The 25,399-nt window shown below is 43.7% G+C and overlaps 1 protein-coding gene across 2 annotated transcripts in view; it reads left to right on the top strand.

Moving 5' to 3' along the window:
* The window catches only part of Sesn (Sestrin), a 273,229-nt gene that overhangs the window by 30,507 nt on the left and 217,323 nt on the right, over positions 1-25,399 (top strand). For both annotated transcript variants that reach the window (XM_076318753.1, XM_076318752.1), the window contains exons 2-4: positions 18,607-18,933; positions 20,036-20,602; positions 23,654-24,866. In XM_076318753.1, coding sequence (XP_076174868.1) covers positions 20,355-20,602; positions 23,654-24,866 — 1,461 coding nt within the window. In that variant the 5' untranslated portion in view covers positions 18,607-18,933; positions 20,036-20,354. The remainder of the gene's footprint in view (positions 1-18,606; positions 18,934-20,035; positions 20,603-23,653; positions 24,867-25,399) is intronic.

Raw genomic sequence — 25,399 nt, 5'->3', positions numbered from 1 at the left:
CCGCCTCCCTCTACTCCAGCTATCTCGAGCGGAGTAGCCTCGTTTCCGCCTCGTCCCTCTCACCGCGTGTTGCGCTATTATCTATCCTCTCGGTTGTTATGCCGCGGACGTTTCGCCGAGTAACAGAGCCGACGTTAGACTGGTCAGTGCTGTTCGTTCGATCCGTGAAATTTCGACCCGGTACCAAGGAGACGTTCAACAAGTGTTGCACGCAAGGAATGGTACGCGACGGGTGCCACATTGTTACGGGCCAATGTCGTTGCACGGATTACTCGGCTTGCTCGCCTCGCCGCGAGGAAAACCGAGGAAACTTCCTCGAATCGTTTTAACAGCCAACGCACGGAGGAACGCGTTGGAGATTCAATAATTACCGATATGGTCTTTGGCCTGGAATTGGGGAGTATCTCGCCCGACGTGATAAGAATTTTCGGGTGTTTGTATCGCTAGGATAACGCTTCACAGTAGCCGTGCTAGATTTTTTTTATTACTCGGAACTCGAGAAGTTCATTTCAAATAGATACGACGTTATTCTTGAAGAATGTTAAATAATGTTAATCGTGAAAGTAATTTCTTGAGAATTGATTCTTTGATAGTTACCAGTATTTGGAGTAGAATTGGGGAGTATCAGCTTGACGTGATAAGAATTTTCGGGTGTTTGTATTGCAAAGATAACGCTTCACAGTAGGCTAGATTTTTCTATTATTTAGAGCTCGAGAAGTTCATTTAAATAGATACGACGATATTCTTGAAGAAAGTTAAATAATGTTAATCGTGAAAGTAATTTCTTGACAAGGGATCGATTCTTTGATAATTACCAGTATTTGGAGTAGAATTGGGGAGTATCTAGCTTGACGTGATAAGAATTTTCGGGTGTTTGTATTGCAAAGATAACGCTTCACAATAGGGTAGATTTTTTTATTATTTAGAGCTCGAGAAGTTCATTTAAATAGATACGATGATATTCTTGAAAAAAGTTAAATAATGTTAATCGTGAAAGTAATTTCTTGAGGATTGATTCTTTGATAATTACCAGTGTGGTCTTTGGAGTAGAATTGGGGAGTATCTAGGCTGACACGATATGAATTTTGAAAAGTATTATTACCTTTGTATTGTCGGTAGTGTTATTCACTTGGAGCTGGAGAAGTTTATGTAAAGTAAGAGCAGATACATTCTTAAGAAGAAGAGGTGAAAGAGGATGCTGTAAGCTGTCGGGATAATTTTTTGGAAGAGTGTGTTGGGTGCACGACACTCTACGGGCATGCTCGACCTTTTTATCCCTCGAAGCTTAAAAAGTTTACTTAAAATAGATATAACGATACACTTAAAGGAAAATGAAATAACGTTAATTATGAAAACGATTTTTTTTCGACAGAAAGTTTCTTCTTTCATCGTTTTCACATAGAAATTAAAAGACGGTCAAGTGCCGCGTTAAGTGGCACTCAAACTTTTGATTCGCTCGAGCGAACCAGCTTCGTTAATACCGCACAGTGGTATCCGACTGTTTGCCGAGATAGTATTTGGATCAAGTAGTTTCTTAAAAGTCATCGAAACCTTGAACAGCTACACTGACTTCTCCAACGCCTTGTGCAATGGAGGATGCTCCACAATCAAACATACCGACTCCACACCGTATTTCTCGATCGTGTGCACCATTACTCGTACCAAACTCAAGAATCCGCACCATTCAACTTATAAACACTATAAAAGGAATAACAAAAGATACATTCGCTTAAAATACACGCACACCTACGCTCTTAAAAAAAAAAGTTCAATCCAATTTCCACTCAGAGTGAAAAATACACACCCACGCGTTCCACGATATAAAACTCAATTATTAAATCCACTGCAAATGGAGTATCTCTCGCGTCTTCGTAAATCCTCAACACGGTCCCTAAATCGTTACAAAATAACCACAATTCTCGGGAACTATGTACCAACGAGATCTTCTCTCGTTGCTCCGACACGCGGTAAACCGTGGCGAACGTAAATTACATCGCACCGTGTTTGTATTTATAGGACACAATAAGTGCCCACGTATTTCCAACATCTCGGGTAGCACTTTTCCCCTATCCTGTTACTCTGACCCTCGACTCGCTACGCAGTGTCCCGGCGCGGTTGATATTAAAATTAAAGTCCTGTTTACGAGGCGATTAAACGGATCAGCGACGTTGGATCCGCGGAATTCTGTCCAGGTGGAGACTAATGCTCAACAAGTGTTGCATGTACGGTCTGGAAACCATACGTTACGATGCACCACGACCCATTAGTATACCCGTGCATCTGCTCCCGTCCACGCTGGATGGGTATTCGTCGGGTAAAACGGAAGACAAGCGATATTAAGCGCATTATTTTAGGTCCCGTTTCTCTTACTTGTTATGCTGACTCCGTTCGAGCGACACCCAGCGTCGGTCAGTTGCATTTACCACACGTTCGGGCGCACGCCAGTGGTCAGCGGCGTTGAATCCGTGAAATTTCAGTTCTCCACCTCCTCCACCTCCTCCACCTCCTCCACCTCCTCCTCCTCCGCCTCCTCCTCCGCCTCCTGGTACCCTCTCTCTTCTCGATTCGGGAATAACGTTCAACAAGTATTGCGTGCGAGGGTACCGTACGTTCAGTCGGTGACCGCGAATGCAATTTTCGGTTAATGAAAAGTGGGAAGCCAGATGTATCGAGGACCATTGCTTCGGGTACCGTTTTCGCGTTGCTTTTCGACGGTTCTGTACGGACGATCGTTTAACGACTGTTCTTATTTCACGCGAGGAACTTGCGACGGTGAAAATGGTCAGATTCCCATTGGATCGTTTATGTTTGGATTTCTAAGGGGACGATTCATTTTGGAAAATTTTTGGTGTATATTTGGAACTGGAAGAGAATAGTCGATTTAGTTATATTTTTGGAATTGTAAGAAGACGATTAATTTTGGAAAATTTTTGGTGTATATTTGGAACTGGAAGAGAATAGTCGATTTAGTTATATTTTTGGAATTTTAAGGGGACGATTAATTTTGGAAAATTTTTGTCGTATATTTGGAACTGGAAGAGAATAGTCGATTTAGTTATATTTTTGGAATTGTAAGGGGACGATTAATTTTGGAAAATTTTTGTCGTATATTTGGAACTGGAAGAGAATAGTCGATTTGTCGATATTAGTTGTATTTTTGGAATTGTAAGGGGACGATTAATTTTGGAAAATTACTAAAAGAGGATAGTTGATTTGTCGATGCTAGTTATATCTTTGGAATTGGAAGAGGATAGTTGATTTGTTAATATTAATTGTATCTTTGGAATTGGAAGATGATAGTTTGTGAGACAGAAATTCCTACCGGGTCAAATTGACCCGCTTTGATGGTTCCAGTGTCGATGCACGAGTATGTGGAGATCTTTTCATTCGAGACGATCAGTGATTAATTATAATGATGAGATTCTGAAAGAATACTAGCGTCGATATGCGTGAAAATGTGGAAATCTTTTGAAAGGATCGATGGTCGATTTTTATGAGAAAGTCCTGGAACAATACCACTACTGATTACTTGGGTACGATAAGTTGGATGTAGGGTTGCTTTTAAAACATCCACGTTCGGATATCTTGCAAAATCTCTATCGAGCGTCTCCCTTTCCTTTTATTCTCTGTCCATGCTTCGATATAATTACAATTTTTATCGTTCTTTGCAGTTTTATATTTCCATAACTTTCTCATTGGTAGACTGTACAATAGACCCACTTCTCCAGGGTCTGCTGTTTCTTTAAAAACCTCCGTGTACAGATATCTCGTAAAATCTCCGTCGAACTCTTTTCCATTCATACTTTAACATAAACCCAATTGTCGTAGTCGTTTTGTATTTCTATAATTTCTCTGCTGGTATGCACAGTTCACGTACAATAAACCCACTTCTCCATGATCTGCTGTTTCTCTTAAAACGTTCGTTGTATCTCGTGAAATCTTCCTCTCTACCCGTACCTCGATACACGATCGCAATTTTCGTCGTTGTTCGATATTTCTATAATCCGTGCAGCCTGCGTGGTCTACGATAAATCTACTTCTCCGTTCGATAAATAAATAATGATACACGCCGGTGAATTGAACGCGTATCGAGCGTTACGCGCGAGATCTCGAGGAGCAATCGGAATAACAGCGAATTATCGAGTTTCTCCGATCGCTGGATCTGGAGCGAGCAAAAAAGGGAACGGTGAAATCGTTAAGCAAATTATTAGGATTCTGGTTACTCTTCGCGTAATATCGGATACGTTACTTTCGAGCAACCTGCTGCTTTGTCGATTTTACCTTCTCCCTCGATGTATCTGTTCAGCTACCTATCTATCTACTTATCTATCTTGTTATATATTTACTTAGCTATCCAGCTGTCTAGCTATCTAGCTGTCTAGATATCCAGCTGTTTAACTATTTAGCTATTTAGTTATCTAGATATCCAGCTGTTTAGCTCTTCAGCTGTCTAGCTACCTAGCTGTCTAGCTGTCTAGCTGTCTAGCTATCTAGCTATATATCTATCTAGCTATCTAGCTGTCTAGCTGTCTAGCTGTCTAGCTGTCTAGCTGCCTAGCTGTCTAGCTGTCTAGCTATCTACTTATCTAGCTATATAGCTATATAGCTGTATAGTCATTTAGTTGTGTAGCTATCTAGCTATATAGTCATCTAGCTATGTAGCTATCTAGCTATATAGTCATCTAGCTGTTTAGCTATCTAGCTACCTAGATATCCAGCTGTCTAACTACCTACCTGTCTACCTGTCTAGCTATCTAGCTACATATCTATCTAGCTATCTAGCTACCTAACTGTCTAGCTGTCTGGCTGCCTAGCTGTCTGGCTGTCTAGCTGTCTAGCTGTCTAGCTATCTACCTATCTAGCTGTATAGCTATCTATCTATACAGTCATCTAGCTACGTAGCTACCTAGCTGTATAGTTATCTAGCTATACAGCTATCTGGCTGGATCTTGAAATCTACGAGTATGCGTCTCTCTCTGAAACGGCATTCACGGCGGTCTACCGTGCTAGTTAACTCGCGATCGTGGAATACCGACGAGCTATTCTACACGTTCGAGTCGATCAACAGTCGTCCATGGACCAGCAATATTGTGTTTCACAATGTTGCACCGGGGCTCGACTTTTACCCGCGGATGCCTGCCGATCGAACGAACGGGATCGTTTGTTTAATTCAATGCCGGCTCTTGCAACAGGTTCGCCGCTTCTGAGGTAGAACGTTCCCTTATCTCCGAGCATTACACTCAATTAACTCGGTGAACGCTTCCTGGATTAGTTTCGAGCGTTTTCGAAGCGTTCTATCGATCAATCGGTATCTTTCGATGCGCGCGGATACGGATCGGGAGAGTTACGATTATTAGTTTTATCGGTGTAATCGAGCTATTAGAGGTATTTTAGATCGGGAGACCGATAAGGGTTAACGAGAATTTTTTAGACTCTCGCGCATCGAATTCTCACGATCGGAGGCTTCGAAGTGCGAGAGGGGTATTTCTCTTTTCTTTCTTTTTCTTTTTTCTTTCAGGGAGATTAGAACTGTCGGTGGTTCGAAAGAGATCGATGAAAAATCGATCGATGCTACACAGTCATCGAGAAATTACGGATCACCGAGGCAGATAGCACTGATCGTCTAGTCTCGGATATCTCGAGACGCTATCAACGGTTCTCACGATCGAGGAAGCGTGCTATGCGTTCTTTCGGAAGATTCGAACCCTCGATAGCTGGAAAAAGACCGTAGATCGAGAGTCCACGGTAGACGCAAATTCGTTTTGGTATCTCGAGAGCGTAGATCGGCGAATTAAGTAGCCTTATACCATAATTTGCCAGCGGTACAGTTCTAATTGGCTTTGCCGGTGGTTCTCGATAAGATTGCGTTAGAACTTCCCGTGGAACTTCTCGTGGAACTTTGTCATGGAAGTTCTCGTGGAAGTCCCCGTGGTGGTCTCGGTAGTTCGTAGAAAAAGAACCGGTCTAAGGGAAGGGAACTAAAACTGAACTCCTCGGGATCATCGAGGAATTATAGATCGGCGAGTTGAACAGTCTAATCGTCCGGTGTTGTTATCTCGAGCCAGTATCAGGATTCTCACGGGTCGGGGCTTCTGGGCGCGAGACACGTTCTTTCGGTGGATCGTTCGGATCGTTTGCCAGCGGTGCAGTCGCAATTAGCTTTGTCGGTGATCCCAGATAAGGCTACGTTTGAACACTCGTGGAACGTTCGCTCGCTCGCTCGTTGGCGTAGTATCGCGAAAAAGGCCGGCCGGTTTACGTTGTACGCAAATTCAATTGACTCCTCAAGGCCGTCTCGAATCACAGATCAGCAAAACAAGATCCCCCGGTTTCGGATGACACCTGCTATCCCGTCTATAGTCTAATCGCCCGATCTCGTTATCTCGCTACCTCGGGGATCATATTAAACTCGTCGAGCCGTACCTCCGCGTTTCCTTCGTCTCTCGTCTCTTTCCATCATTACGGGCCATGCTCGATAGAAAACCTACCTACCTACCTATCTACCAACCTACCTACCTACCTCGCCTTCTACGACCGCTCCGTATCGACGTATTTTCTTTATATCGCCGTGTAATAAGCCAGGTAATTATTATTATTATCATCGTCGCGTAGCTGTATCCAATTTCTTCGCACAAACACGAAAGACAAACCGAGAGACACACCGTTTCCGACGTCTACCGAGTACAAGGATACCGTTGCGATAAGATACGCGGTTCGCGATACGCGTTGTTCGCGATCGTGGCCTTCAGAGTCCGGTACAATCTGCGTCCACCATAGACACACCGTGTCTATTGCGTCTAATGGATAATGGGTTAGGTCCGAGGGCGCGTTAACATCCCAGTGTCTTACGGTACTCTGTACGCTGTTTAAGGGTACACGTGGCTGGTGTCACGGTCAACGTCGATCGTCTGTTAGAGATTTTTAATCGTTCGATCGATGATCCGTGCAACCATCGAATCAACGACGATCTTGGTCGTGGCAAAGGGTACTACTCGCACCGTTGGTGAATGGTTCGGGCAATTTTCAACGTTTCGGTGTCCCGTGGCAGGCATTATCGCGAGTCTCTCTCGCGTGTCGCAAGGTCGTAACGCCGACTCGGCGCTTTTGCAATTTGCGCTAACCATCGAGCCGAGCAGGCGTAACGACGCCTCGCATTTAGCGAGCTTTTTGTCGTGCACCGTTATCGCCGAATCGATCCGTCGTACACTGACGTGCCTTTCGTTCGAGTATCCACAGGTGAGTCTCCCAGATACGTGTACAGGGTGATCCTGGAAACGCGAACCAGATCCTTGTTGCGTGGACGATCTTGGTCTTGAAGCGATTCTTCGCTACGATCGTGTATTTCGAGTCTCTCGGTTATAAATGTGACGTAAACGTTCCGGAAACTGGGACGCGAATCGGCTCGCGTCGTGGGCGCAATATTGACCTTGAAGTATTCTCGGGGTACGAGTACGAATCTTTAGTTTTCGGGTTTCAATGTACAGAATGTGTGGAACTTGTGTTTCTAACTCGATGACAAGAGTGGTAATATTTTATTGACGGGTAGTAAATCAATTTGTATGTGTACGTTTGAGACAAGTTGCGAGTTTGAACTTATAACGTGTAGATGTTCTTTTATAAAGATATCGTAAGGATTGAAGAAATCTAGTGTAATGAGAGTAGTACTTTACTAATGGATAATATCTCATTTGGTATGTATGCATTAGAGACTATTTGGTCGTTTAAACTTATAACGTGTAGACGTCCTTTTACGAAGATATTTCAAGGAATGAAGAAAACTAATGCAATAAGAATAGTATTTTATTAATGGATAATAACTCATTTGATATGTATACATTTGAAACAAGTTGGTCGTTTGGACTTATAACGTGTAGATGTCTTTTCACGAAGATATCGTAACGAACGAAGAAATCTAATACAATAAGAATAGTATTTTATTAACGCTTAATGATTCATTTGGCATGCATACGTTTCGTATAAGTTGATCATTCGAATTCAGAAGGTGAAGAAGTTCTTTCACGAAGGTAGCATAAGGAATAGAGGAATAGTCTCAATGATTATTTACATTAGCATACAGGGTACGGTGTATTTCTTGGCGGTGAAGAGAGTAATGTCTCGAGGTTGATCTAGGCTCATTTGGTTTAAGAAGTACGAGTGTAATACAATAAGGAGTATCCAGTTTCGTCTATTGTAATAGCTTTAATTACAGGAAAACGATACAATATGGAGACGTTCGTTACGCGTTCAGGACGTTCGTCGTACAGAGATTCAAAGTGTACATACGGTCGAAGACAAGAGTGCTCTCGGGTTAAAAATTCTGTACGAATTTTTCACTTTCGAACTGAGCCGAAAATGGTCGTTCTTTGACATCCATCTTTGACAACTGGACAAACGGTGCTCCGATTTCGAAAACTTTCGGAGCCAATAAATTCGAGCAACTGTTTCGTTGTATCGAGAGGTCATCGCTGAAACCAGTCAAGTCTCCCCAGTCACGTGGCCGCATGATTGTATGCATAGTTAAATTATGTAATGAGGAAACCAGACAGTGCATCGATAGGATGCAATGGCTCGCGCGTTGGATATACATCGCTGTTGGAAAGTTACCGACCGACGAACTCCCGAGTTCTGGGTTTCCATGAATGTTATGCATTTTTATCGGTGTCTGTCCCTCGAACGCTATTCTACTTGTCGGCTCGTGGAACGTTCAATAATATGTACCTACGCGAACAATTTCCACGAATACTCTTGAGTATCACTTTCGTTAATAATCGTTCGACCATTTAACACTCCGTAGTGTACAGTGCGACGAACGACACTATCTCAGCTACAAGTTGACCCAATGGACTCACGTTGGGATCGAGGTACGCTCACGAGGAATACTCGATACTATGATTCATAGTTCATCGAAGGGGTATAGCGAACGAGAATTTGACTCGATGAATCTTACATTGTGTACTATAGTAAGCTGGTTCAGTATGGTAACGTTTTAATTTTGTTCATGGAATAAGAAAATGTTGGGGGGACGTGGAATTGAGAAATTCGTAAAATTGTTCCGGTAAGCGTCAGTTTACGATGGTCTGCTCCAAAATGCAGAACTTGTGTTTGATCCAACATCTCAAAATTCTTCGATGCTCCATTTTCTCTAATTATAAAAGAGGACTCGTGTTTGACCTAACATTGCAAAATACTTTGATGCTCCATTTTCTCAAACTATAAAAGAGACTCGCATTTGACCTAACATTGCGAAATATTTCTATGCAATCTTCAACTAAACATCCGAACCATACCATCGATAGTCTACCTCCAGTCTCTCGAAACTCAGGGAAACCTCGAACAGAGACCTTTGATCGTTGAACGTGCAATTTTCTTCCCCGTCAGGTGGCAGGATCCCTCCCCTGTTTTCGCACGGTTGAAAATTAAAAGACGCGTCGAGTGCCCCGACGAAATGGTACTCAAACTTCTGATTGGCTCGCGCGTGAGCTGTGAGCTTCGTTAATGCACGTAAAGTATTCCGTTGTTAGCGAGACTGGTATTTGGACGTAGTTCGCCCCTCGCGTCGACGAATATTACGTGTAGAACTTAGCGAAGGGGCAACCGTGCAATGGTTTCCCACATTTTGACGCGAATACGCCGCTCGATGAACGCGAGCGAGCGAGCGAGCGAGCGAGCGAACAGGAGGATTTCGGGCCCGTTCGATCGCTCACGCGATGGCAACTTGTAAAATTTCGTCGGTTTTAATGACGGCGAATTACGCGGGGCCACGAATTTCGTTAATCGCGCGGTTGTGGCCGCTCGAGGTGTACATATCGAACATCGACCAACGATCGAGGGCCGTGCGTGTCGTGTCGAAACCGACCCGTGTGATATCGAACGGCAGTTTATAAATATGCGATCGGAGAAATTGCATTCTCCCGTTGCATCACGATGCACCGAACCTTTCGACGAGATACGCACCGCGCTCGGCTGTGATTATTCTTTGCGCGGTAATTACGCCCAACGACGCGATTACGAAAGACCGATTGACAAAAGTAACGATCAGGGGGGAGGGGACCGATTGGAGGGGATCGTAACGCGAAACGGGCCCGATGAAAAATTGGTCCGCTCGGTCGGTGACGTTATTGCGATATCGTTGTTTGATTTATCGTTCGACGATTTTTAACTCCTCGATATTACTATCTCGAGGCACGAACAATGTTGTAACGTATCGCTGATCGTTCCAGTGTCTGATATAGTGTCGCTCTTAATGATCACGGGGCCTGTTTTCTGATACAACTGAACAATTTTCCAACTTTCGAGGGATGCTACGCCACTGTACGGAGATCACTCGTTGTTTAGGCATCTGCAGAGCGAGTTCTGGTCGAAAAATGTCATTGTTAGGTTTTCAGCGGTCCTGTTGCATAGTAGTAGGACCTCCATACTCGTGGGGGGCACATAAAACGAATTTGAAGATTTTACTTCGCACAGTGTCGCAGCATTATTTCGTTTACGTACTTATATTCGATAAGATACAAGCATCGCAAATTTTCATTTTCTGTTTCTTTTAGAAAACATAAATTCATTTTTCTTTACATGGGATATTTTCAAGACGATGTTACAACGTGTCGCTGATCGTTCGAGTGTCTGATATAGTGTCGCTCTTAATGATCACGGGGCCCGTTATTTCCATTCTGATACAACTGAAAGATTTTTAAGCTTTCGAGGGGATGCTACGCCACTGTATAGAGATCAGTCATTGTTTAAGCATCTGCAGAGCTAGTTCTGGTCGAAAAATTTCATTGTTAGGTTTTCAGCGGTCCCGTTGCATAGTAGTAGGACCTCCATACTCCTGAGGGGCACACAAAATGAATTTGGAAATTTCACTTCGCACAGTGTCGCAGCATTATTTCCTTTACGTACTCATATTCGATAAGAAACAAGCACCACAAATTTTGATCCTTTTCTTTCAGAAAACATAAATTAATTTTTCTTTGCATAGGATATTTTCAAGATTGTTCTTCTTTTTCTAAATACATTGTCGTCAGGTCGCAAAATTCTTTTCCAATTTGCTCCGAGTGTGTTTATATAAATTAACAGTGGTTCTAAATTTCGTAGCACTCGAAATATTGTAGTGGGGGTAGTCCGTCGAAGTTGAGTCTGGCAGAGAACTCGTGCGGGGAAGACTCGTCGTTTCCACTCGAGATTTTAAGCGCTTTGCCCGGGGCAAGTGCACCGTTTGCTCGGTGCCAAGGACGGTACTGGTCCGAGGTGTCGGTGGTCAATTTTGATAGAACAGGGAGGTAGAGACACGATGGTGCTCCACGTTCGAGTGCTACTTTCACTCGCGTCGTCAAGAATTCCGCTCGAGTGTCAAAAAATTACAATTTTCGACCAACAATTTTTCCCCGTTGGTGATACTCCTTTTTTTTTCTTTTTTACCTTTCTAACACGATCCATTTCGAGTAGCAAAAATACCAATTTTCAATCATAATATTTCTCCGTTGGTGATACTCATTTTTTTTTCTCTTTTACTTTTTTAGCACGATCCATTTCGAGTAGCAAAAATACCAATTTTCAATCACAATATTTCCCCGTTGGTGATACTCATTTTTTTACCATTTTGACACGATCCATTTCGAGTAACAAAAAATGGTAATTTTCTACACAATACTTCTCCATCTATGATACTCATTTTGTTCTCTTTTACATTCCTAAAATGATCCATTTCGAGTATCAAAAATGGTAATTTTCGGTCACAATAGTTCCCCGCGGTTCTTTTTTTCTTTTCCACCATTCCCGATGGGCAGTCCATTTTGAGAACTCGCCACTCGAGACCATTTTTTCGCAAACACATCGATCGCGGGCCACTCGATACGATCGTTGGCCATTTTTAATATCTCGTTTCGGAGCGCTCGGCGTTTCTCGTTTCGCGGAAATCGATGCTCGTTGGAGTGGGGAGGGCCCTCGACGATACGAGTTTCGTGGGACGAAATTTACGTGCGCTGGAGGGGGAACGGTTGCGGTAGAGTGGGGGTGGGGTGGGGTGGGGCGAGGAGGAGGAGGGAGGAGCAAAAGGACGATACGCGCGACACGAAACGGCGAAAAAGAAATTCGACAGTCACGGGGTACGTACGAGGGGGTTCGGGGGGAGCAACGAACGGAGTCACGCACGCACAATGCGGCATGGCATAACGGCGTGGTTTATCGCCCGAGGAAACAAAAGAAACAGGGGAAAAAAAAAGGAAAGAAAAACGAAAAGCCGACGGAAGAAAGGGCGCAAAACGGCGTTTCCAGCGTTTCTTCGCGACGATCTCCGGAACGATCTAAATATTTATAATTCCCCAAAGCCTAACCCTTCCATTCGCGTCGCTATGAATTATTAATGTCGCGCCGTGCTACCGTATGCCGGTGCACGTTGCCGTGCATTCCTGATACGTGTACTTTGTCTTCGAGATATAAGGATGGTCAGGGCCCCCGCGGATGTTCGAGGCGATAAAACGGTCGCCTCGCGTGTCCCCGTCGCGTCACTCTGAAATTAAATAAAATCCGAACGAATACGGGACGATCGTCCACCGATCGGAATCGGGCTAGGGACTACTCGAATAATTCGATACTCGAATATTCGAATAATCCTGTATCGTTGCTCGAATATTCGAATAATCCAGTATCGTTGCTCGAATATTCGAATAATCGAGTATCGATGTTCGAATATTCGAGTAGTTGGGTATCGCGATTCGAATATTCGAGTATTCGGGTATCGCGTTTCGAATATTCGAGTAGTTGACTATCGTGGCTCGAATAATCGAGTAGTCGAGTATCGTGCATCGAATATTTGAGTAATGGAGTATCCGAGTAGACGATCGTCATTATTCGAGTATTAGTATTCGAATATTCGAGGAGTCTGGTATCGTTACTCGACTATACGAGTAGCCGAGTATCATTATTTAAATACACAAGTACTCGAATATGATTGTTCGAATATTTGACAAAAATAAAGTTGAAAAAGGATCGATGAACTGGAAGAATTATATTTGTAGACCATGTCGAGTTGTTGGCAGACTACGAATATTCAAATACTCGATCGGTTCGCAAAATATTCGAATACCTTCGAGTACCTTCGAATTGTATTCATCGAATACTCCAATACATTCAAGTACCTTCGAATTCTATTCACCGAATATTCTAATACGTTCAGGTACCCTTAAATTCTATTCACCGAATATTCTAATACGTTCAAGTACCTTTAAATTCTATTCACCGAATATTCGAATACGTTCGAGTACCTTCGAATTCTATTCACCGAATATTCTAATACGTTTAAATACCTTCGAATTCTATTCACCGAATATTCGAATACGTTCGAGTACCTTCGAATTCTATTCACCGAATATTCCAATAAGTTCGAGTACTTTCGAATTCTATTCACCGAATATTCTAATACGTTCAAGTACTTTCGAATTCTATTCACCGAATATTCGAATAAGTTCGAGTACCTTCGAATTCTATTCACCGAATATTCTAATACGTTTAAATACCTCCGAATTCTATTCACCGAATATTCGAATACGTTCGAGTACCTTCGAATTCTATTCACCGAATATTCCAATAAGTTCGAGTACTTTCGAATTCTATTCACCGAATATTCTAATACGTTCAAGTACTTTCGAATTCTATTCACCGAATATTCGAATAAGTTCGAGTACCTTCGAATTCTATTCACCGAATATTCTAATACGTTTAAATACCTCCGAATTCTATTCACCGAATATTCGAATACGTTCGAGTACCTTCGAATTCTATTTACCGAATATTCCAATAAGTTCGAGTACCTTCGAATTCTATTCACCGAATATTCGCATATGTTCAAGTACCCTCGAATTCTATTCACCGAATATGCTAATACGTTCAAGTACCTTTAAATTCTATTCACCGAATATTCGAATACCTTCGAATACCCTCGAATTCTGTTCACGTTATATTCGAAATTCCCGAATGTGATTCGACGTTCGAACACGGAAGAATTGAACGAGCAGTACCAGGCCCAGAACCGACCCGCCGCGGGCGTTCTCTGCGTTTACGCAATAGTAAAACACGCATTATGGGCGCGTTTCGGTGCGTGGGATCGAATTCTTTTCAGCCGTGAGCTTTTTATCGTCGGTTAATGCCGCGACTGTGCCACGAGGATTTGCGCAATCCCGCTTTGTTGCAAGCAGAATGCATCTCACCTGTTAAGAAATTGCCTCGCGATTACAACGTCGTTCCTTCCGAACCCGTATACCTTGTTATTATTCCACCATTATCGTTGTTAAAACTCTTCTCAATTTTATACGTTAAGCTCGTGCCACTCGGTCTATTAATAGTTATTTTACTCGAGATTAGAGTAGCGATGTACGGCCGCACCCCGGTTTTCCATCGTAATTGCGACTAACATCGAGCCCCAATTACTTTCTTGTCTTACTTGTTCGCGTTTCAGTTTAGTATATTTAATTCGGTTCAACGAAGAACCTGCGATTATTATTACGGTTTTCAATTTTACTCGTGACTCTATAACCGCGATACGTCGAATGCCACGGGAGCTGTACTCTACCTGGTATCTCTATTAACTATTAAAGAAATTGCTCACCGTGAAACAAGTGTTTATTATTGTTGCCCCTCTGTTTTCTTTTTTTCACCGTTGGTTAATATCCAAGTTAGAGCGAAACTGCAACAGTCTACGGACTTTTATGAAGTTTCCTCGGTATCGTATTCGTTGGACGAATCATTACGACTACAATTACTTTTTTTCGTCGAATTTATCTTTGTCTCTTAACCGTGTGCGATCGCTCGTGAATGTATACGTCTCTCGTCTATGCTTTTAAAAGGTCTCGGAATTAAATATTCCACCGCAAAAAAATTCTACCGTGAAAAACTTTTAGGTGAAAAAAATTCTATTCTATTTTCGTTAAATCGTCCTCGAAGCTTTTTCGTTCGAATCGATTCGATAACCGCTAACTCGTGATATTCCATTCGCGGTGTTCTAAATTTTAATACCAATGAAAAAGAACTCTGTTCCACCAATTATCGTTAACTCGTGACATTCGAATCGCAATGTTCTAAATTTTAATACCAATAAAAAAAAAAAAGAAATACTCTACTTGACCAATTACCTCTGACTCGTGACATTCGAATAGTAGTGTACTAAATTTTAATACCTGTAAAAAAAAAAAAAACTCCACTTCGTTAATTACCGCTAACTCGAGATATTCGAATAGTAGTGTTCTAAATTTTAATATCGATAAAGAAAACTCTATTCTACCAATTACCGTTAACTCCTGATATTCGATCGGTTCTAAATATTAATATCTGTAAAAAAGAAATTCTACTTCGTTAATTACTACTAACTCGAGATATTCGAATCCTAGTGTTCTAAATTTTCATACCAATCGCAAAAACTCCGTTCCACCAATTATCGTTAACTCCTGATATTCCATCGGTGATGTTCTAAATATTAATATCTGTAAAAAAAAAACACACAATTCTACTTCGTTAATTACCGCTAACTCGAAATATTCGAATCGTAGTGTTCTAAATTTTAATACCAATCGAATAAACTCCGTTCCACCAATTATCGTTAACTCCTGATATTCCATCGGTGATGTTCTAAGTATTAATATCTGTAAAAAAAAAACACACAACTCTACTTCGTTAATTACCGCTAGCTCGAAATATTCGAATCGTAGTGTTCTAAATTTTAATACCAATCGAATAAACTCCGTTCCACCAATTATCGTTAACTCCTGATATTCCATCGGCGGTGTTCTAAATATTAATACCCGTAAAAAAAAAAAAAATGCACACACACAACTCTACTTCGTTAATTACCGCTAACTCGAGATATATCCGACTGGCGGTGTCGCAAAGTTTCACACCGATAAAAAGAACTCGAGCAATTTCTATCCGTAGGTAGGTTTTCGTGTAGGAATCGATTCGATAACCGCTTCGAGTCGAAGCGCACGGTTCACGGCGGGAAAATCGATGCTCGGAGGCCACTCTGTGCTTCGAGCGTGCGAATGCAACCCCCGTTTTATCCTCTCGAAGATACTGGATGGCTCAGCCTCCCCTTCTCGATAAGTTGCAAGCGTTCACGCGACCTCTCTTATTTCCTGACCTCGGCAGCCTTGACCTAGGCCTTCCCTCGCGGGGTCGATCAATCAATGGGAAGACTGGTGCAGCCTGACATCGACTAATTGCGTAAGCGGACCCCGATAATCGCTCGTTCCTATTCCCAGGCCACGGGCTCGATCAAATTTTTCCACCATCGAAACTCACCGATGGGCGAGGCTCGATCGATCATCCTCCTCCGACCATGGAAGTTTCGCGCGTTAACTCTACGGAGTACAGTGGGTTGAAAAATATACCACCTTTCTAATACACATCCTAGCACACTTCTCGATCCAATCGTGAAAAATGAAAACAACTACGTACGAATTTCACCGCGAGACTGCGAATATTCGTAATTAAATATCCAAATATATTTTTCACTTTTACTTATTTTGTATCGTTTCGCACGTTCAACGACTGTATTTCAAAGAGTCAAGACGAGGCAAAATTTCGACGATACTTTAACAAAAAATAATAAAAAAGAAGAAATATTGATTTTTAAGGATTCTGGACAAGAATACCACCTCGATAGATACACGCGCGTTAATTTCGACGATATTTTAACAGAAAATAAAAAAAAAAGAAATATTGATTTTTAAAGATTCCGTACAAGAATACCACCTCGATAGATCGTTGGATACACGCGCGTTAACGCGTCAGAAGTCGTCACGGGTTAACGATCCAGGAGCCCGGAATCAACCGGCACAATGCGACGGTGATTACGTTAAAGTTCAGAACTCCGCGCTCGGGTTACCAGCTTTGCGATCGCGAACGTTGCGCAATGTTCGATCGACGTTAATCTCCGCGCGATCGCGGAGAAGTGCTTCGCCTATTAACCGTTTCGCGGTTTAAAAATCCAGCCACGGTGTAGGCGTAGCCGAATTGCTCGGTACTATCGAAGGGACGGTGGAATTGGTCGAACGACCGGGACCAAAGCACGCTGAACGGGATTCCGCGCGGAAAGAACGCCGGTTACCGAACGATTTTTATCTTTTCGTGCACCGTCACGGTTGCTCCGAGTTCTCCGTTAGCGAGGGATTGCGTTCCTCGCTTGTATCGAGAGGATACGACCTACAGGGTGTCTCGAGTGTATCGTCGTCTTAGTTTTTCGTCGCGAGACCAAACTACCGAGAGTTCAATGTTACTCTTGGTAATGTAATGTATAACGTAATGTACGATCTCGCGGTGCCAGATGCGCGCGGAAAATATTCTTTCTCGAGGTTGTTCGCTTTTTTGCGAGGTTTCGAGTTCATGGGTATTTTTTAAAATTCTACACTTTTCCCTCCTTTTTACGGTGCGTAGGAAAAACAAATTCGACGAGAATTAATTGCATAGGTCCTGGTGTTTAGTTTGGAGGTATTCTGTAGAGTTGGGAGGTGTTTTAACTTTTTTAAACGTTTATCGTATTGCATATTTGCGTCTGTATTTGAACTGTGTGTAGTGTTATCTTTATACTTGGTTTGTGATTCTTGAGACTACAATCGCTCAGGATGGTGATCTTTGACTTCGATGTATGTTAGGAATTTTTTGAGTAATTCTTCTTTCGATTGAGGATTCTTTTCATAATGTTATTCAGGAGTACGCTGGAAAGAGAAGAGCTCTTTTGCATTTATTTGTTCATAAACGAAGACGAGCGAGTCTCGGTGAAAGTTACGAGGGAATTTCGTATATCTGGTTGTTCTGGTCAACTTGGGATCTATACGAATTTGGGATGATCTGTACAAACTTAGGACGATCTGCGTGACACTTAGAATGACCTATACAAACTTAGGATAATCTGTACAAAACTTAGAATGATCTATACAAACTTGGGATGGTGTGTATGAAACTTACACGTGATTTACACAAATTTAAGATGATCTGTACGTAACTTAAGATAATCTATTCAAGCTTAGGACGACTGTATGAAATTTAGGACGATCTATGCGAACTTAGAACGACCTATACAAACTTAGGACGATCTGTATGAAACTCAAACGATCTCTACAAACTTAGGACGATCTGCATGAAACTTAAAACGATCTCTACAAACTTAGGACGATCTCTATGAAACTTAAAACGATTTCTGCAAACTTAGGACGATCTGTATGAAACTTAAATCGATCTCTGCAAACTTAGGACGATCTGTATGAAATTTAAGGTGGTCTACGCAAACTTAGAATTACCTATACAAACTTAGGACGATCTGCATGAAACCTGGAACGATCTATGCAAACTTACAACAATCTATACCATCCTTAGAATAATCTGTACAAAACTTAGAATGATCTGCATAAAACTTCCGATGACCCATAAAAACTTAGAACGATCCGTACGAAACCCAGTACAATCCCTCTAAATTAACAATTATCCGTACGAAATCTATCGAGTACCGTATACCCCGTGTATATTCTCCGAACAAAATCATCCCAACCCCCCTGCACCGTAATCATAACCGTTCCTTCCACATTCACTTCCACGATTCACAATCTCGTATTGTTGTGCTTCCAGACGTTCGATGGACTAACCCGACGTTGGCGAACCACGCGGAACCGAGGACAAGCAAGCCCCCCGATACCGAGAAAACGGAATCCCGCGGACACTTGGACGAAGAAATCCGCGTAACGATGTAAAGAACAATGTAACGCGTTGTCGTGCAGATAACAGCAACACGTTCCCGTATCGCCGTCAAACCAGAAGGGAGAACCACCCCCGGTGCCGAATCGCGGGAAACAAAGCGGGGAAGGAGAAAACGGATAATCAACGGAAAACCAGAGCCCCTTACATACCCCCATTTTGCACACGGATCGATCGTTTCCTTTCGAAGTGTTCGCTCCGGTAGGATCGCGGTGGCTTTTCTTTTTCTCTTTTCTTATGGCCCTCCCTACCCTCTCTTCATCCTCCCCTCTTCTTCTCACTGTTCCAACGTGCCTCGACGACGCTAGATCGCCGCACGATCGCTCGACAGTCGACACCGCCTACTTTCTATCGCCGTGGAACGACTGCCGTGGCTGCAACGCGGCTGCAAAATCCCCGAGAAACGAGTTTTACGCCCGATTCTCACAGGCGAAACGCGACGAAACGACCCGTAATTACCCCGGGGGATCGTACCACGGCCCCCCACCCTCACCCTTCTCTCGCCCACCTTTTCTTTCTTTTTTTTTCTCTTTTTTTTTTTACCTACCTTCCCTCGTGCTTTGTTCAGCGGTGAAAGAGGGGAGCTAAGAAAAAATACATAACGCGCGTAACTGTCGATCGACCGTGATTACCATCGATCGGAAAATTCGTTCGAGTCCCCTGACCCAGATAACCTCGATTTTCTTCCGATGTTCAAATCGCACCGATTGTTCGGCAATCGTGGCTGTAAGTGGAACGAAATACAAACGAGGTACGGGAGAATATTCTTTTTCTTTCTCTCAAGGTGTTGCAAATATGTTTCCGAATTGTCGAACGGTAACCATTGGCTGATCGTTCATTGAACTCGACGGTGACTTTATTCTTGAAGGATGTTGTTCGGGTTGGGAGAACTTTTCTTTGCTGCTAGAAGTATGTGTCTTGTTTTCGCGACGAGAGATTCTACTACCGTAGGGGTTAAACGATATTTGTCTTCGACGTTAAATATATGTTTCTGAATTATCCCATTGAATAATAATTGCCCTGGTAGATCCTCCTTTAAACTTGAGATCTCAATTTTTAGGTAACATTCCTCGGAACTGTTACTCTAGAAGTTTCGAGCATTCTTTCCTTTTGTATTAAAGATATCTTTCCAAATAATCAAATTTAACGGTAAAGTCTGACAAATCCACCCTTAAGCTCCACAGAGCTCCCTCCTTGAACCACACTTCCCAAACAACGTTACACAGCGATCGGAAGCAATTCGTGCGGCGATCGTCGTGCCCCGTTCGTGATCTTTCTGACGTTTGGTACTCGTTTTTTTCAGGTCCATCGTGGTCTCCGTGACGAAGAAGAGGCTCGCGAACGGGTGTTCAGTAGCGGAAGGATCAAATTCTGTTAAATTGTACCATTTTTGGAATTCGCGTCGAGCGTAACTCCGCGTATCGTTTCGCACGTAGTATCTCGCACGCGTGCGTGCCACACGTGCGCACACACGTACACGTGTACATATATATATATATATATACATATATAGATACACGTACACGCGAGCGCGCTCACGTAGCGTGAAGAAGAAGAAAAGAAGAAAAAAAGTATCGAAGCGTAGAGAGAAGAGAGAAACATCGACGAGAAGACAAGACGAGATGTACAGAGATCAGAACAGCTCCTCGGGTAGCGGGTCCACAAAGGGCGACGAGGTCGAGATCGTTAGCAGATTTTTAGCGCCTCTGTGCGCTAGAGATGAGACCGCCAGGAACATTGCACTGGCGGCGGCCAGGAACACGGTCGAGGGATGGCTCGGTGGTGTCGGTAGCCCGAATCACTGGGACGACACCGGCGAGATGGAGGACGCGGAGAACCTCGGGGGAACGTTCAAGAGCCAAGATGGAAGGTGAGTGTACGCTTCCACCGATACAACACCTCCTATCGTAAAACCGCGCGTGTCAATATTGAGAAAGCTCGTATCGCGGGTATCTTTCACTTGTACGCGCGGAATGGAACGCCGAGGGTTAGCGAAACTGGCCGTACGTGGCTTTCGGGGTCACCGATAGAGGTTGCTCGAGAAGTTTTTCCCGTTCGAGAAGAAATCGTGGTGTTCGGTTGGGTGTTTTACTTTTTTTTTTTTTTAAAGATGGTATTATCTATGAACACCTGTGAAGTTTCGCGTAGGTCCGTAGGTTCGTACAGCAGGTTGATCGATAAGTTTCGTCGTTCGATAGGAAATCGAGGTATTAGGTTAGGTATTTTATTTTTCTAAAGATGGTACTACTGTTCTATGAACACGTGAAGTTTCATGTAGATTCGTCGAGTCATTCGTATAGTAGGTTGCTCGATAAGTTTTCTCGTTCGATAAGAAATAGAGCCATTAGGTTAGTTGTTCTATTTTTCTAAAGATGGTACTACTGTTCTATGAACACGTCTGAAGTTGAACACACGTGAAGTTGAACACGTGTGAAGTTTCATGTAGATCCGTCGAGTCATTCGTATAATAGGTTGCTCGATAAGTTTTCTCGTTCGATAAGAAATAGAGCTATTAGGTTAGTTGTTCTATTTTTCTAAAGATGGTACTACTGTTCTATGAACACGTGTGAAGTTGAACACGTGTGAAGTTTCACGTAGATTCGTCGACTCATTCGTATATCTACAGTTGTTCAAAGTTCAAGTATCGTAATATTTTTTTACAATGGAAAAAGCGACAAAACTTATATCGTACAACCTAGTATTTACAGTTGTTCAAAGTTGAAGTGTCCAAGTATATTTATTTTACAATGGAAAAACCCGACAAAACTTATCGAACAACCTGGTATCTCGAAACTTGTTCCCGTTGCGAATTTCTTGGCATTCGATGCCGGGACGTCTTTGTCGCGAACTCGAATCGAGTCTTCGGAGAAATCTCTCTGTTACCAATTTAAACATTTCCCGCGCGGAGTTTATAGTTTCCGTATCGGTGCGAACGGAAAGTTAAATTCATTGTAAATTTCCTGGTATTCGATGCGGGACATCTTTGTTGCGAATTCTTCGAATCTCCCCGGAGAAATCTCTGTGCGACCAATTTAGAGATTTGTCCGCGCGAAATTAATATTTTCCTCCGGATCGGGACGAACGAAAAGGAACGCGCTCGTTCGGTGAAACTTCTCTGTAATTAATTTAGAAATTTTCCGCAGAGGTATCACGGTTTCTGTATCGGCGGGAACGGAAAGTTGAGTTCCCTTGTAAATTTCTCGGTATTCGGAACGTTCTCGCGACGACCTCATCGAGTTTATTCGGGGAAATCTCTGCCCGCGAGTAATTTAGAAATTTTCCTTACGAAATTGATAGATTTCCCTCGCACGCTGCCGCGAACGAAAGGTAAATTTCTTGGCATTCGCCGCGGGTCGTCTTTGTCGAGATCTCGAGTTTGTTCGGAGAACTGTCTCTGTAATCAATTTAGAAACTTCCTTTGCGGAATTAATATTTTCTTCCACACTGGCGCGAACAAAAAGGAAATTCCTTGGCATTCGACGCGGAACGTCTTTGTCGCGACCTTCTTCGCTCGGTTGTTGGGAGAAATCTCTGTATAACCAATCTAGAAATTTCCCTTACGGAATTAATATTTTTCACCGCGTTGAGAGCAAAATGTAAACTTCGCCTCTGTCGCGACCTCCTCGAGTCGGCTGTTTGGAGAAATCTCTGTACAACCAATTTAGAAAAGTTCCCGCACGGAGTTAATATTATATTTTCCACGCTCGTTGGAGCAAGAAGTAAATTTCTTGGCATTCGATACGCGACGCCTCTTTCGCGACCTTCTCGAGTCGAGTTTTCGGAGAAATTTCAGTGCAACCGATTTAGAAATTTCCCACGTTGAATTACTTTCTAGAATCGCGCGAACGAAAAGCAAAGAGAGCTCTGCTGGACGCTCGGGTCCGTTCGGACCCGATTTGACGAATCATTCGTTTACGTTAGACCTGTAACGAAGGGAGTAAGATTTGAAAGAGGCGGTATCTTCGTGTAATAAAAGTTCAGCAAGAGTTCGGTTAATCATTCGTTGCGAGAAATCTCGTTCGTGTGAATGGAGAATATATACAGGGTGATTCTCTCATCGGTGGGCTCAAGTTCTCGTACAAAATGATCTATCGACGTAGAGGTCGATGTCGTTGTTGGTTGTTAGCATTCGATCGTCTTCAACCATACGTTATCGATCTCTTCGTCGATAAGTCGCTCTGTACAAACTTGAGGATGATCCGGACGAAAGATGATGTATATCAGCTTAGGACGATCTGCATGAAACTTAGGACGATCCGCACAACAACTTGGATTCATCTGTACGAAACTTAGAACGATCTAGGCAAACGTAGGATAGTCACAATTACGTTTAAACGATGTCACTGTTTTCGAGTCTCCTCACCGATTGGAGTATCATCCTGTAAAGAAAGTTCCACCGTGACGCGATACGGAGCTTTCGTTAGGGGTCCGAAGTGACCCAGTCGCTGTCCAAGGGTCACGATCCAACGCGTCAACCTGTCGACAAACGTCACAACGTCCCGCGCGACCATCGAATACCTTCAACGAAGAAAAAAGAAAAGGAAAAAAAAAAGAAAATGTATACACACATATGTATAACGGATCGTTCGTTCGCACACACCCGATACGTAGAATTCTGCAACGCCGCGAACCCGTTCGCTGTCAACTCACGGACGGTGGTGTACGTTCCGCTCTATCCTCGCGTGGTCGATACGCAATGATTTATGAACACCGAAGCCGCTCGTTCCGTGGGAAAGATAATATTTGCGTCCCGATGTAATAATCGGCCACGTTCCCCGTCCAATGACCGTGTACCCGCGAAACGACGTTTCCCCATCGTTCGCGTTTTCCCGCGAATTTTCCACCCGGCCCCCGTACACACGGGTATCCCGCTAACGAATCGTCACCAAAGCGTGTTTGTTGTTGAACCTTTCGCGCGAAGATACGACATGAGCGTGGAACGCTCGCCGACCAAGTCAGCGCCGAAGAACGTGCAGCAGCCGACCCATCATCATCATCATCAGCAGCAGCTACTCCAGGACACGTTCAGGACGGAGGGTTTCTTCCCCCAGAGCGTGACCGAGAATCCAGCGTTTCTCGAGGACAGCAGCCTCGAGTGTACCGAGAGATACCCGTCCGGTTCGTTCGATTGCGTTGACGGTCGTTTGGGGATCGAGACCGGTTACGGTACACCGAACGAGAGGCGACGATACGACCTGGACAGCTACAGGTCCGGTCACTCGACGTCGTCCGACGAGGGCAAGGGTTTCAAGATCGAGCAGGACCGTTGCCTCAGGTTCAAGGACGGATCCGAGACGCGTTTCGGGTCCAGCAGCGAGAGCGAGAGGAAGTACATCGGCTCCTCGTCCAACGAGAGATTGAACGAGGTGAGCCTCGAGGATCGACCCAGGGCCAAGAACTACGTGAAGGTCAAGGGCGCGAAGCAGAAGCAACTCGAGGACGACGAACTGGATTCCGACACCAGGATCTACGGGAAGAGTCCGAAGTTCGACGAGAATCTCGCCGCGAACTTCGATCGACGGAATTTGAATTATCGTACGGTGAGCAGCGGTGAGGCGTTGTCCCGCGATCGTAGGTGCTACGACAGCGGTGACGATGTGTCCTTCGACGAGACCGAGATCGCGATCAGGAACCGCGACGGGGTCGTGTTCAACACGTTGGACGGCTTCGAGAACGAGAACGCGAACGAGATTTATCACAGACTGCCGGACGACAACCGTACCAACGAGGACGCGAAGCTACAGAACTTCGAGATATTCGCCCGCGAGGACGACCACCTGGACGATCCGCGTCAGCAGCGTTCCAGCACGCGCCAGGTCGATCAACCCCAGCAGGATTATCTCCGCAAGAACGACGAGAGGAAGTTCAGCGCTGGTCAGATCAAGAGACCGCTCTCGCAGGACGAGGACGTCTCATTCAAGAGCGGCAGGGTGCTCGAGAGTCCCGACGTCACGCCCGGGGACGTGGGCAGGATGCTGAATCTTGGGAACGCGCTCGACGGCCCGCGGCAGGCTCAGGCGAACAAGTATCTGAGCCTGGTCACGTTGCATCTACCGGTGATATTGAGGCTGAGCGTCAACTGCCCGTTCCAGAACGTCAGGATCAAGTGCGCGGAGATACTGGAGATGGTCAAGGTAAGCACTGTTACGGGTTCCTCCTATCTTGATACTTGGGGCATTTGCCAGGGACTGGTAGAATTTTTACGGATTTTAAAGAGGAACGGTTCTCTGCGAGGAGTTTTTTTCTTTTAGTTTTCGGTGGGTCTCTAATGGTGGAGAAGACACTTTCGGGGGAAGGTGTGACTTCTTTGTCTTAGAATGTTTAATCAGTGGGTTTAGAATGAGAGAGAAGAGATTTTTTACAGATTTGAATCTTAGGATACTTCTGTGAGAGTAGCTTTTCTTTGTGGTGGAGCTCCAATGGTAGAGAAGACACTCTTTGCAGAAGATGTAATTCTTTCAGATTCGAATCTTAGGATACTTCTGTGAGAGTAACTTTTCTTTGTGGTGGATCTCCAATGGTAGAGAAGACACTCTTTACAGAAGATGTAATTCTTTCAGATTGTAATCTTAAGATACTTCTGTGAGAATATTTTCTCTTTGAAATGGGTCTTCAATGGTAGAGAAGACACTCTTTGCGGAAGATGTAATTTTTCCAGATTCGAATC

Source organism: Ptiloglossa arizonensis, chromosome 8, assembly GCF_051014685.1.
Source record: "Ptiloglossa arizonensis isolate GNS036 chromosome 8, iyPtiAriz1_principal, whole genome shotgun sequence".
NCBI lineage: Eukaryota > Metazoa > Arthropoda > Insecta > Hymenoptera > Colletidae > Ptiloglossa > Ptiloglossa arizonensis.
Note: the sequence above shows the minus strand (reverse complement) of the source record. Positions and strands in the feature narration are given on the sequence as shown.